The sequence below is a fragment of the Mauremys reevesii genome, linkage group 25 (assembly GCF_016161935.1).
Source record: "Mauremys reevesii isolate NIE-2019 linkage group 25, ASM1616193v1, whole genome shotgun sequence".
Taxonomy (NCBI): Eukaryota; Metazoa; Chordata; order Testudines; family Geoemydidae; genus Mauremys; species Mauremys reevesii.
This window is the reverse complement of record NC_052647.1, coordinates 12,981,881-12,995,052: the sequence shown is the minus strand read 5'-3', so window position 1 is coordinate 12,995,052 and position 13,172 is coordinate 12,981,881. Positions and strand designations below refer to the sequence as shown.

The following is a 13,172-nucleotide window of genomic DNA, read 5'->3' as shown; positions in this document are numbered from 1 at the left end:
GGGCTGGAAACAGCTCTGCTCAGTGAGGAGCAGCTCCCTGCCGCGATGGACGGGTACTTCGCTTTGCCGGTTTGCTGGCTAGCTAATAAAGCTGAACCCCCTCGAGCTGAGCGTGATTCTGCAGTGGCCCTGTGACCTGGGGCGATGGGGCCAGCCGGGAATGGCCAGGCACCGGGCACAGGGTGCTGCCCCCGCTCCAGCGCCCAAAGGACCTGGGAGGTGGTTGCTCTGGGGATGTTGCAGGGACACCTGGGGACAAAGCACCTTCCAGGCCCAGTCTGGCCCCGCCATGCCCCAGAGCTCCTGGAGCCGCGGTCCCTGCCCCGCGAGCCAGCTGGGAAGTGAGTCTCTGTACAGTTCGGTTCTTACCCTCGGTCACAGGGCTGGGGTCACTGAGCCCTGGCGGGCAGGTGGGGCAGGTGATTATGGGGTGTCACGGACTCCACTCTTGGCCCCGTGCGGTCCCTGGGGGGAACCCCCTTCAGTGCGACAGCCCCTCTCAGGGGGCCCCTCTGTCCCGGGGTCAGGCCCCCCCACCTCCCGGAGCCTCAGCACGTCTGTCTCTGCCGGGGCCCCCTCGGTTTACTGAGCAGCTGAACCCAGAACAGGAAACTCTGCGGCCTCAGGCCTGGCCTCCCTCAGCCCGGCACATCCCAGTCCCCCTGCAGCCAGGGGGGCTCTGCCTGCTCCCCCTCTCCAGCCCCGAGCCCCCCTGCTTCCCAGCTGGGCTCTGATATCCCCGGCCCCAAGCCCCCTCTGTCCATTGGCTTCTCTTCAGGGAAACAGGAAGGCCTGGGTCTCCTCTCCCCTCTCCTGTCCTCTGGCCCCCTCTGGCTGGAGCCGGCTGGTCCGGTCACCGGGGTCCTCTCCCCGCAGCCCATTGTCCCCCACTGGCCAGAACCGGCTGCGACTCCTGAGCTGGGTCTCCGGGTCCCCAGGTCACCAGTCGCTGGGATCCATCCTCCAGGCCGGGCCGGGGTGTCACGGCGTGCGGGGGAGTCCGGCCCTGCCCCCCTCTTCCTGAACTCACAGTGACTCTCAGCCAGCCAGTAACACAGAAGGTTTATTGAACAACAGGAACGCAGGCTACGGCCCAGCTTGTGTTCAGAGCCAGGACCCCCGAATCTGGCCTTTCTGGGGGGTTCAGGGTGCTTGGATCCCAGCCTAGGATCCCCTGAAAACCCACCTCCCAGCTCCCAAACCCAAGACTGACTCAACCTTTCCCCCCTGCCCCTTTTCTTTGTCTAGCTCCTGGGCAGAGGTGTCACCTCCCCTCCCCCAGGCCTAGCTCATGTTACTGCTGAATACCTGCATCTCCCCTAAAATCCTCCCTGCTCTCCCCTCCCCCACACAGACAGCCCCTGCTCCACCACACGGGGTCCTGTGTCCCAACAAACTCCCTCTCCCCTCCCTGGTTAAACCAGTAACACCCGGGGACACTGAGCCCCACCCCTCTGCCTGCAACCCCCTGGAAAGCCAAGTTGAAACCAAGAACCCCCCCCCCCGCCCTCGTCACACCGGGCAGCCACCGAAGCTCGCAGAACCCAGGCGCCGGCCCCGGAAACCCAAGAGCTTTTTACCAATAACCACCCCTGGTTGTGCTGCTTGGCCCCGCAGCGCCAGCGCCTGCCAGGGCCCCGGTTTCAGCTTCTCGCTGCAGCCACAGGGGCTCCGACCTTCTCCCGCTTTGTCTGTGCTCGGAGGCAGCGATTGTCCCCCCATCACGGGACTCCGGGCGCTGGGGCATTAGGAAAGCACCTGCTCTCACGAGCTGGGGACACAGCCGGCCTCCCCACCAGTCACCCCGGCAGGGGGTGTCCCTCCCCCGGCTCCATCCCCCCACCCCACCCCCGGTGCTGGTGGAGCAGCCCCAGGGGCCTGGCCGCGGCCCAGGGAGGCCGACTGTGAAGAAGTAGGAAGCACAGACTGTCTGTGCGGGGGAGGGGAGAGCCAGAGGTTTAGGTGAGATGCAGGAATTCAAAGGGTGAGTTGAGCCTGGCGTACCCAGCAGCGGCTGCTGCAGAACTATTACTGGCCTGGGGTCTTTGCCCATGTCCGGCGGCACTGCCGCTCCTGTGGCCCCTGCCGGAGGGGGGGGGAAGGCCCGGGACAGGGGGGAGATGGCTGCAAGGCCCTCGCCCCACCCTGAGGAGCCTGTCCAGAGGGGGGCCCGGGTCAGAGGGGGGGCTCTGAACCGAGAGAACCCGAATCACAGCCCCCCAGACTGGAACGTGGGGAGAAGGCCCCAGCCCAGGGTGCACCCCAGGGGTACTGGGGTGGGGAAAGGGCGCGGGCGGCATAAGGTTGTAGGTGGGTCCGAACTTCCCCGGGTCACTGGCTGGAGTGACCCCGCTCAGTTCAGTCTCGAAGGGGGGAGAGGTGTGAAGAAGTAGGAAGCACAGACTGTCTGTGCGGGGGAGGGGAGAGCCAGAGGTTTAGGTGAGATGCAGGAATTCAAAGGGTGAGTTGAGCCTGGCCTGGGGGAGGGGAGGTGACACCTCTGGCCAGGGGAGACAAAGGAAGGAGGCGGAGGAGAGAGGAGGGGCCGGAGAGGACGGGGAGAAGAAGGTGGGCTGGAGAAGAGAGGGGAGTCAGGAGACCGAGCTCTGATCCCCGGGGGGGGGGGGGCTGCTCAGTTTGTCCCGGAGCTTGGGGCACTGGCCCCGTACGTGGCCCGGTTGGCCACATTGATAGCAGCCCATGTCTCGTGGGTCCCCTCGAGGGGGATGGCTGGACCTGACGCCAGATGCTTCCCTTTGATGGGGGCCCTCCCTCGGCTCCTTCTGGGAGGTCCCATGGTGACTCTCTCTCTGCGTTGAGGCAGATCTGCTCCTTCGAGACTCCTCCCTGCCATCCCCCGCCCGACTGTCCATGTATTGGTCGGCCAGCCGGCCTGCATGCTGCGGGTTCTCCGGCTTCCGGTCCATCAGCCACTGCTTCAGGTCAGCTGGGCACTGATCATACAGGTGCTCCAGTACGACTAGGTCAAGCAGGTCCTCTCTAGTTTGGGCCCCAGACGTCCACTTGCGGGCGTACCCCTGCGCCCGGTTGACCAGTTGTAGGTATGTGACCTCCCGGGTCTTACGTTGACCCCGGAACCTCTTCCGGTACATCTCCGGGGTCAGCCCAAACTCGCGGAGCAGGGCCTCTTTGAACAGGTTGTAGTCCCGCGCCTCCTCCCCTCTCATTCGGCTGTACACCTCCACGGCGGTGGAGTCCAGTAAGGGGGTGAGGCGCCGGATCCTGTCTGCAGGGTCAACCCGGTGCAGCGCGCAGGCATTCTCAAAGGCCGTCAGGAAGGTGTCTATGTCCTCCCCCTCCTTACGCGGGGCCAGGAAGTTCTTATCAAAGCTCTTTGTAGGCTGGGGCCCCCCCTCACTCACCGCAGCCGGGGCCTCCCTGTTGTTCAGTTGGGCCATGGCCAGCTCATGTCTGCGCTGCTTCTCCTTCTCTCTCGCCTCGTATTCACGCTGGCTTTGTCTTTCCTCATATGCCCTCAGCTCCTTACGCTCCTCCATTTCCATCCGTTTGATCTCTCTCTCCAACTCCAGCCGCCTGAGTTCCACGGAGGCCGATCCCCTGCTGGCCGGGGGGGTCACGGTGCCCTCCATAGCTGGGCTCCTCCTCCCCCTCCCCCTAGGCCTAGGGGTGGGGGGTCTCGAGGAGCCCTCAGCAGCCGGCTGACCCCTCCCAGCTGGGACAGACACTGGGGCCTGCGCTGCATCTGCCCGGCTGCTTCCCTCAGAGACAGGGACCGGTTCATTCCTGCGATCTCTCTCCTCCAGCCGGGCAATCAGCTGGGCCTTGGTGAGCCTCCCACTGCGCAGCCCCTTCTGCTTGCACAGCTCCACCAGCTCACACTTGCGCTTCTGGGAATACATCTTCCTGCTGGCCGCTCGCAGGCCGGGGTGCTCGCCGCTCCCCACGGGTTCCAGGGGACCCCTAGTGTGCCAGTCCTTGAGGTCACCCCCTCTCTGCTAGGGTCGAGCTGCAGACTCCTCCGCCCCTGGGCTCGCTCGCTGTGATCCCCCAGGGGACCCTGTTACTGCAAAGTCCTGCTCTCTGGCCACACTCTCCCAGGGGTGAATCGCCCCTTCGTTTTACTGCTCCCCAGTCACTTACTGCAGGAAGCGCCGTCCACGGGGTGCCGCCGATCCCACCGCTGCCACCAGTTGTCACGGAGTGTGGGGGACCCAGGGCCTTCACCCCCGTGCTCCCTACGATTCACCAGGACTCTCAGCCATCCAGTAAAGCAGAAGGTTTATTTAGACGACAGGAACACAGTCCAACACAGGTCTTGCAGGCACAGATAACCAGATTCCCCGGTTAGGCCCATCTTGGGGGGCCTCACAGCCCCCCCCCCCCGGGGATCAGAGCTCGGTCTCCTGACTCCCCTCTCTTCTCCAGCCCACCTTCTTCTCCCCGTCCTCTCCGGCCCCTCCTCTCTCCTCCGCCTCCTTCCTTTGTCTGCCCTGGCCAGAGGTGTCACCTCCCCTCCCCCAGGCCAGGCTCAACTCACCCTTTGAATTCCTGCATCTCACCTAAACCTCTGGCTCTCCCCTCCCCCGCACAGACAGTCTGTGCTTCCTACTTCTTCACACCGACCCAGCCCGGCACTTACGGGAAACCTCTGGCCTTCCTGGCAGCCCGTCCCCCAGGGCTGGCCATTAACTCGCTGCCCCCGGGCCAGGGCAGCCCTGTTTACTCAGCCAGATAAAGAGGCCGTGCCCAGCGCTGCCCTCCACTCCAGCCCCCGGCTCGCAGCATGGGGACCCGGGCCCCGAGCCTCCTCGGCGCCGTGCTGCTGCTGCTGGCCCCACGCCTGGGCCAGGCTGCGCCCATGTGAGTGCTGGGGCCGGGGCGCCTGGGGCCGGCCGGGGCGCCTGGGGCAGGCCGGGGCGTATGGGGCAGGCCGGGGCGCCTGGGGCAGGCCGGGACGCCTGGTGCAGGCCGGGGCGCATGGGGCCGGGGCGCCTGGGGCAGGCCGGGGCGCATGGGGCCGGGGCGCATGGGGCAGGCCGGGGCGCCTGGGGCAGCCCGGGGCGTATGGGGCAGGCCGGGCGCCTGGGGCCAGCTGGGCGCCTGGGGCAGGCTGGGCGCATGGGGCCGGGCGTATGGGGCAGGCCGGGCGCCTGGGGCCGGCCGGGCGCCTGGGGCAGGCCGGGCGCATGGGGCCGGCCGGGCGCCTGGGGCAGGCCGGGTGCCTGGGGCCGGCCGGGGCGCATGGGGCAGGCCGGGGCGCATGGGGCCAGCCGGGGCGCCTGGGGCAGGCCGGGGCGCATGGGGCCGGGAGGACACAGAATAGGGGGAGGCTCCAGGCTGCCAGACCTACCGCCCAGCCACTGAGGGCCGAGAGCCACGGGCTGGTCCTGGGGTGTCTGAACGGGGGCCCAGCTACCCCCCCCCCACAGCTGGTTTCTGGGGTCCCTGCTCCCTCCCAAGCCAGCCCAGGAGAACGGGGGGGGGGGGGGGTTGGTGGCCCTCCGCCAGCAGAGTATCTGGCTGCCCCCAAACCTGCCCCAGGGCCACGTCTTCCCTGGCAGCGGAGCTACCCAGTCACCCTGCTCTGCCTGTGGGTGCCGGGGGGAACCAGCTACCACAGACCGGGGGGCAGCAAATTTCCCTTCAGTGCAGGGCCCGTGCCAGTGATGGGGGGCAGGGCAGGGCAGGGCCAGGTGGGGCCAGGCAGGGTCGGGGGAGGCAGGGCAGGGCCAGGTGGGGCCAGGCAGGGTTGGGGGAGGCAGGGCAGGGCAGGGCAGCGCCAGGCAGGGTCGGGGGAGGCAGGGCCAGGTGGGGCCAGGCAGGGCCGGGCAGGGTCGGGGGAGGCAGGGCCAGGTGGGGCCAGGCAGGGTCGGGGAGGCAGGGCCGGGCCAGGTGGGGCCAGGCAGGGTCGGGAGGCAGGGCAGGGCAGGGCAGCGCCAGGCAGGGTCGGGGAGGCAGGGCCAGGTGGGGCCAGGCAGGGCCGGGCAGGGTCGGGGAGGCAGGGCCAGGTGGGGCCAGGCCGGGCCGGGCAGGGTCGGGGGAGGCAGGACAGGGCAGGGCCAGGCAGGGTCGGGGGAGGCAGGGCCAGGTGGGGCCAGGCAGGGTCGGGGGAGGCAGGACAGGGCAGGGCCAGGCAGGGTCGGGGGAGGCAGGGCCAGGTGGGGCCAGGCAGGGTCGGGAGGCAGGGCAGGGCAGGGCCGGGCCTGGTGGGGCCAGGCCGGGTGGGGGGAGGCAGGGCCGGGCCAGGTGGGGCCAGGCAGGGTCGGGAGGCAGGGCCAGGCAGGGTCGGGGGAGGCAGGGCAGGGCAGCGCCAGGCAGGGTCGGGGGAGGCAGGGCAGGGCAGGACCGGGCAGGGTCGGGGGAGGCAGGGCAGGGCAGGGCCAGGTGGGGCCAGGCAGGGTCGGGGGAGGCAGGGCAGGGCCAGGCAGGGTCGGGGGAGGCAGGGCAGGGCCAGGTGGGGCCAGGCAGGGTCGGGGGAGGCAGGGCAGGGCCAGGTGGGGCCAGGCAGGGTCGGGGGAGGCAGGGGAGGGCCAGGTGGGGCCAGGCAGGGTTGGGGGAGGCAGGGCAGGGCCAGGCAGGGTCGGGGGAGGCAGGGCAGGGCCAGGCAGGGTCGGGGGAGGCAGGGCAGGGCCGGGCAGGGTCGGGGGAGGCAGGGCAGGGCCAGGCAGGGGAGGGCTGGACAAGGCCGGGCTGGGCCGTTATCCCCATTGTCGATGGGGACTGAGGCAAGGAGAGGCCAAGAGGCTCGGCCCAGGCCCCGCACACCGGCGGCAGCAGAGCCTGGCACGGAAGCCAGGTCTCCTGTGTGCCAGCCCGGTGCCCTCCCCTGGCCATAGGCGCCGACTTATATGGGGCTCTGGGGCTTTAGCCCCATGAATAAATCCCAAACAGGGGCTCTGCCCCACCAATGTTTTTTCTCCCCTGCTTGGAGCGCCCCCCCGCCGCTGCCGCCGCCGTCACCAGGGCTGCCCAGAGCCCTTTAAATCCCAGCCGCAGCCGGGAATCAGAGGGCTCTGGGCTGCCTGCTGCAGCGGGAAGCCCAGAGCCCTCTGATTCCCGGCTGCGGCCAACTGGTGCCAACTGAAGGTGTTGGAGAACAGAGAGATCAGGTGGCCTCCTAATGCCTGGAAAAGAGACAAAGGCCGGAGGAGGGAGTGTCAGTGCCTGTGCGGACTTCTGGGAAGTGCACGGCGTGGAAGGGGATGCTGTGATGCTTTGGAACATCTCCATACAAAGCCAGTCAGGACTCTGGGGGAGCCTCCTCTCTCGGAGCATACTGTCTCCAGGGCAAGAAGCTTACACCTTCCTGGGTCTGACCTCGGAGCATTCAGCCCTTCCACGTCATGCACTTTCCAAAGTGAGTCTGCCCAGGCTGGTCCTGGGGCAACCAGAGGTCGCTGCACCCCAACTCTGCAGTCAGATGTGACTCTCAGCCAGACAGTAAAACAGAAGGTTTATTAGATGACGGGAACACAGTTTAAACAGAGCTTGTTGGTACAGAAAACAGAACCCCTCTGTCAGGTCCATCTTGGGGGGTGGGGAGCCCAGAACCAAGTTCTGGGTCTCTCCCAATTTCCCCAGCCAGCTCCAAACTGACACTCCCTCCTCTGGCCTCTGTGTCTCTTCTGGACAAGGAGGCCACCTGATCTCTTTGTCCCCAACACCTTCAGTTGGCATCTTGCAGGGGAAACTGAGGCACCCACACAGTATTCAGAGAAAATATTAAGAACATTCCCACTTCATCACAACAGATGCAACAAAATATAATACTGTATATTGAAGTAGGCAAGTGCTGCTTCTGACTTTCCACTTTTAATTGACCCTTGTAATCTTGTGGCACTGACGCGTTGTAGCTTCATTTTATATCGGCTTACAGGGCGGGAGCGGGGGGGCACCACCATTTTGGGCCCCACCAAAAATTATACAAACCTGCCGCCTATGCCCCTGGCAGGTTCTTCCTGGCGGCCCCCAACGTCCTGCGCATGGGGAGCGAGGAGAACGTGGTGCTCCAGGCCCAGGACCAGCACGGGAAACTCTCGCAGGACGTCCGCGTGCTCATCCGGCTCTTCGACTTCCCCAAGAAGGCGACGATGCTGCAAGAAAAAGTCGTCTGGCTGAGCCAGGCCAACGGCTCCCTGGCCATGGCCACGGTGCAGGTGGGGGACAGGCGAGGCTGCGGGGGGGCACCACCTGTAGCCACGATACGTCCTGCTGCAGCCCCAGCAGCTCGCCGCGGGGCCAGCCCACGGGGGGAGACCAGCAAGGGAACCGGGGTGCTGGGGGGAGCGGGGCGGGGGGCAGTAGGGAGCACTCTTCCCTGGCAATCAGTGCTGGTCCCACTGCCCCAGCATGGCACTAGGGGGCGCTGTGCTGTGGGGAGGGGGTGGGGGATCAGTGGGGGGTGCTGGGCTGTGGGGAGTGGGGTAGGGGGATCAGTGGGGGGTACTGGGCTGTGGGGAGAGGGCTGGGGGTGCTGTGCAGTGGGGAGGGGGTGGGGGCTCAGTGGGGGGTGCTGGGCTGTGGGGTGCTGTGCTGTGGGGTGGGGGATCAGTGGGGGGGTCTCCCCTGACAGACAGTGTTGGTCCCAGGAGGTTGCCACTGGGGTTTTGTACAGGATGTGTCGGAGTGCGGGGGGGTCAGGGTCCTGCACCCCCCACTTCCTGCGATTCCCCGGGACTCTCAGCCAGGCAGTGACACAGGAGGTTTATTAGCTGACAGGACACAGTCCCCAGCAGGGCTTGTGGGCACAGAGAACGGGACCCCTCAGCCGGGTCCATCTTGGGGGGGCCCCAGGGAGGCCAGACCCAGGTTCTGGGCTCCCCCCCTCTCCCCAGCCAGCTCCAAACTGAAACCCCCTCCAGCGTCTCCCCCCGGCCCCTCCTCCAGCCTCTGTCCAGTGTCCTGGGCAGAAGGTGGCACCTGGCCCCAGCCCCCTCCTGGGCTCATGTATCGTCCCCCAAGTGAAGTGACAGCCTGATACCCCACCACCCTCCAGCTCCAACGCAGATGGTCCCAGGAAAACTCCCACGCCCCCCCCCATCCCTGCCCCCCCGCCCTTTCCGTGAGAATGGGGGCAGTGACGCTGGAGTCCCGGCCCCCCTCCCCCGCCTCACTCCCCTCTGTCATCACAGCTGAGGGCGGGGTTCTCCGGCCCCCCCGCCCCAGCTGTTACACACCGGCCGTGGTCCTGTCCAGAGGCGGCCGCCTCTCAGTGCTGGGTGACCCGGACCTTGGCAGGCGCGGGACGTGTGTGGTTGGCCAAGTCCCTGGAGCGCCTCAGACGAGAGGAGGGCTCCTTGCGGGGCGGGGGGTGTCCCCAGCTGCTCTCATGCACACAGGGCCCCGGTACTAGCCCGGGTCCGTCCCTCGGTGCACGGCCCCAGCTGGGGCCCCCGGGGGGCTGCACACACCCAGGCGATGTGGGGGCAGAAGCGGGGCTGCACCGGGGCTCTGGCACGGCTCGTTCACACCCTCCAGGTCCCAGAGCAGTACGTCTCCAAGGGCACCGAGAAGCAGTACGTGGTGGTGCAGGCCACGTTTGGAGACGTCCTCTTGGAGAAATACGTCCTGATTTCCCCCCACACCGGCTACACTTTTGTCCAGACCGACAAGCCCATCTACACCCCTGACCAGAAAGGTGAGGCATGCTGCTGGGGGGAGGCGGGGGGGGGGGGGACTCCTGCTGCGGGCGAGTGGGGCGGGCGGCGCGGCCACTGGCTTCAGCACTCAGGTTAGCTACCCAACCACCCAACCTCTCCCATCTCTTCAACCCTCCAGTGAACTACAGGGTCTTCGCCGTCAACCACCGGATGGACCCACTGCAGGCTACCTGCATCATTGTCATCCAGGTATTACAGCCAATCCCACAAGGGGGTGGGGCTAATCCATCAGAAAGGGTGGGGCTAATGATCCCACTTCTGCCACCAGAATGGTGCAGCCAGAGCATGGTAACTTTGGAACTGCTTCCTACGAAGCCAGCCAGGACTCTGGGGGAGCCGCCTCTTTCGCAGCAGACTGTCCCCAGGGCAAGAAGCTTCCACAGCTTCGACCTTCCTGGGTCAGACCTCGGAGCATTCAGCATCCCCTGCCCCACCATGCGCTTCCCAGAGCGAGGCTGCCGGGGAGGCTCCTGGGGCAGCCAGAGGGCCCTGCCCCCCAATTCCACAGTCAGACGTGACTCTCAGCCAGCGTAAAACAGAAGGTTTATTAGGCAGCAGGAACACGGCGAAGGGCAGAGCTTGTTAGCACAGAAATCAGGGACTTTCAGCCAAGTCCATCTTGGGGGGAGGGGAGCCCAGAGCCAGGGCCCTGCCTCCCCCTTGCGCCCCAAGCCAGTCGGGACTGACTCGCTTCCAGCTGCCTGGCCACTGCCCAGCCCATTGCTCCTCCTCCGGCCTTTGTCTCGCTCCCTGGCCAGAGTCACTTGGTCACTTCCCCTCCTGGGTCTCAGGTGCCGAAGGGGAAGGGGTGGCTGGAGTCCCCACTTCGTAAAGTCCCCTGCAGAGACCGGCCGGTGGGACCCCCGATAACATTGCCACCCCCCCGGGGCACGGCCCCCCACAACACGCCCCCCAAGGGTTACACAGAAATGCCCAGAGACGTGCGGGTTCCCCCTGCAGAGACCGGCCGGTGGGACCCCCGATAACATTGTCACCCCCCCCCCCGGGGCACGGCCCCCCCACGACACGCCCCCCAAGGGTTACACAGAAATGCCCAGAGATGTGCGGGTTCCCCCTGCTGCCACCACCCAGGTGTGTTCGCAGGGCATCCCCGATCCCGGGGCCCCCGACCCGTCTCCCCCAGCGCCCAGCCTGCTCCTGGCGCACACGGCCCTTCCCAGAGCCAGAAGCAGGGGGGCTTCGGGGCGGGGGGGCTGCTCAGCAGGGAGCGGCTGGGAGAGGGTCACAGACAAACACGGGACAAAGGGGCTTTCCAACGGCTCAGGCCTAACTGCCCCACGGGCAGGGGGGGCTCCTCTGTGTCCTGGGGGGCGGAGAGCGCCGGGCTCCCCACCCCTTTCCAGAGCCTGGAGCTGCCCCGGGGCCATTGCCAGGAGCCCCCTTGCTCCCCGGCCCGGGGCTCGGCCTGGCGCCCCGCGAGTCCCACAGGCCCAGCAGGGACCCACCACTGGCCTGTGCGTGGCCGGGTTCACCCCCTGCCAAGCCCCCACGGCACCCTGGGGAGACCTGGGTGCACCTCACCGACCTGAATTCCCCTCCCGCCCCAGAGTCCCGAGGGCATCACGGTCAGCAGCACCACCCGGAAACTGGACAAGGGCCTGTACACCGGCACCTTCCGCATCCCTGAGCACGTCAGGTGGGCACCAGAGCCACGGGCCGCACAGCTCTCGGGGGGCACAGCCCCACGGACCCCGGGCAGCGGGGGGGCACAGCCCCACGGGCACCAGGCAGCGGGGGGGCACAGCCCCACGGACCCCGGGCAGCGGGGGGGGGCACGGGCCCCACGGACCCCGGGTAGCGGGGGGGGGGCACAGCCCCACGGACCCCGGGCAGCGGGGGGGGCACGGGCCCCACGGACCCCGGGCAGCGGGGGGGGCACCGCCCCACGGGCACCGGGCACCGGGGGGGCACAGCCCCACGGACCCCAGGCAGTGGGGGGCACAGCCCCATGGGCACTAGGCAGGAGGGGGGCACAGCCCCACGGACCCCGGGCAGCGGGGGGGGCACTGCCCCATGGACCCCGGGCAGCGGGGGGCACAGCCCCAAGGGCACCGGGCCGTGGGGGGCACAGCCCCACGCACCCGGGCAGCGGGGGCACATCCCCACGGGCACCGGGCAGCGGGGGCACAGCCCCACGGGCACCAGGCACCGGGGGGGCACAGCCCCACGGACCCCGGGCAGTGGGGGGCACAGCCCCATGGGCACTAGGCAGGAGGGGGGCACAGCACCACGGACCCCGGGCAGCGGGGGGGGCACTGCCCCATGGACCCCGGGCAGCGGGGGGCACAGCCCCACGGGCACCGGGCAGTGGGGGGCACAGCCCCATGCGCACCGGGTGGGGGGCTGCCGGGTGCCCACACTGGGTTCTGTTCCCCTCCAGCCTGGGCACCTGGCGGATCGTGACGCGGTTCGAGAGCAGCCCCCAGCAGCCGCAGAGCACCGAGTTCGAGGTGAAGGAGTACGGTGAGTGCAGGCCTGAGCGCAGGGCCAGGGGGCGTCTGGCGGAGCCGCCCCCTCCCTGCCCCCTGAGCCGCTCCCCCACAACCAGCCCCTTCCCCCACCCCCGCCACCCGCCTGACCCCGTCCCCCCGTCCCCCCAGAGCTGCCCAGCTTCGATGTGCTGCTCACACCCACCAAGAAGTTCTTCTACCTCAGCGACGAGAGCCTGACCGTGACCATCGAAGCCAGGTGAGCCGGGGCCCGTCCCGCGGGGGCAGCACCGGCTGTGGGGCAGCGCCAGGAGCCTGTGGCCCTCGCAAGCCCAAAGCACCAGTGTCAGGGGGTCCCCGGGCGCTGCTCTGGGGCTGCTCCCCACCAAGCCAGGCAGGACTCTGGGAGCCTCCTCTCCCTTGGAGCAGCCTGTCCCCAGGGCAAGCAGCTCCCACGGCTTCACCTCCTGGGTCTGACCTTGGAGCATTCAGCATCCTCGGCCCCCCCGTGCGCTTCCCCCAGCGAGTCCGCCCAGGCGGGGTCCTGGGGGGCCACAGGGTCCTGCCCCCCCACGTCGCAGTCAGACGTGACTCTCAGCCAGCCAGTGACACAGAGGTTTATTCGATGACAGGAACAGGGTCTAACACAGAGCTTGTAGGTACCGCGAACGGGACCCCTCGGCCGGGTCCATTCTGGGGGGCAGTGAGCCAGACCCCCACGTCTGCACTTCACTCCTCGTCCCCACCCAGCTCCTGACTGACACCCCCTCCAGCCCCTCCTCTCTGGGCTGAGTCCCTTTCCCGGGCCAGGAGGTCACCTGATCCCTTTGTTCACCGTTAGCTATTCCCTTGCGGGGGGGAAGGGCCCCGGCCATTTGTTGCTAGGAGACAGAGTGTCGGCCATTTATGCACCTGGAGACTTAAGAAATGCACAGGGGAAACTGAGGCACCCACACAGTATTCAGAGGAAACATTAAGAACAGTCCCACTTCGTTACAACGAGCTTCTGCTGCCGCGCACACCGGGGCAATCCTAGCCAGGGAGCAGAACGTGGCCCTGTCAGCACTGCCAAGCAGCCACT

The 13,172-nt window shown here is 67.8% G+C and overlaps 1 protein-coding gene across 2 annotated transcripts in view; it reads left to right on the top strand.

The window, feature by feature from the left end:
• The first annotated feature begins 4,723 nt into the window (after window positions 1-4,723).
• LOC120390941 (complement C3-like) overlaps window positions 4,724-13,172 on the top strand; it is a 43,731-nt gene continuing 35,282 nt past the window's right edge. The window contains exons 1-7 of one of the 2 annotated variants that reach the window (XR_005591181.1): window positions 4,724-4,842; window positions 7,934-8,138; window positions 9,460-9,619; window positions 9,760-9,830; window positions 11,210-11,298; window positions 12,043-12,125; window positions 12,263-12,350. Coding sequence is in view for 1 of the 2 variants with exons in the window: in XM_039514037.1 (XP_039369971.1) it covers window positions 4,766-4,842; window positions 7,934-8,138; window positions 9,460-9,619; window positions 9,760-9,830; window positions 11,210-11,298; window positions 12,043-12,125; window positions 12,263-12,350 (773 nt within the window). In the remaining variant the exon portion in view is untranslated. The remainder of the gene's footprint in view (window positions 4,843-7,933; window positions 8,139-9,459; window positions 9,620-9,759; window positions 9,831-11,209; window positions 11,299-12,042; window positions 12,126-12,262; window positions 12,351-13,172) is intronic. The other variant, XM_039514037.1, reaches the window with a different exon arrangement.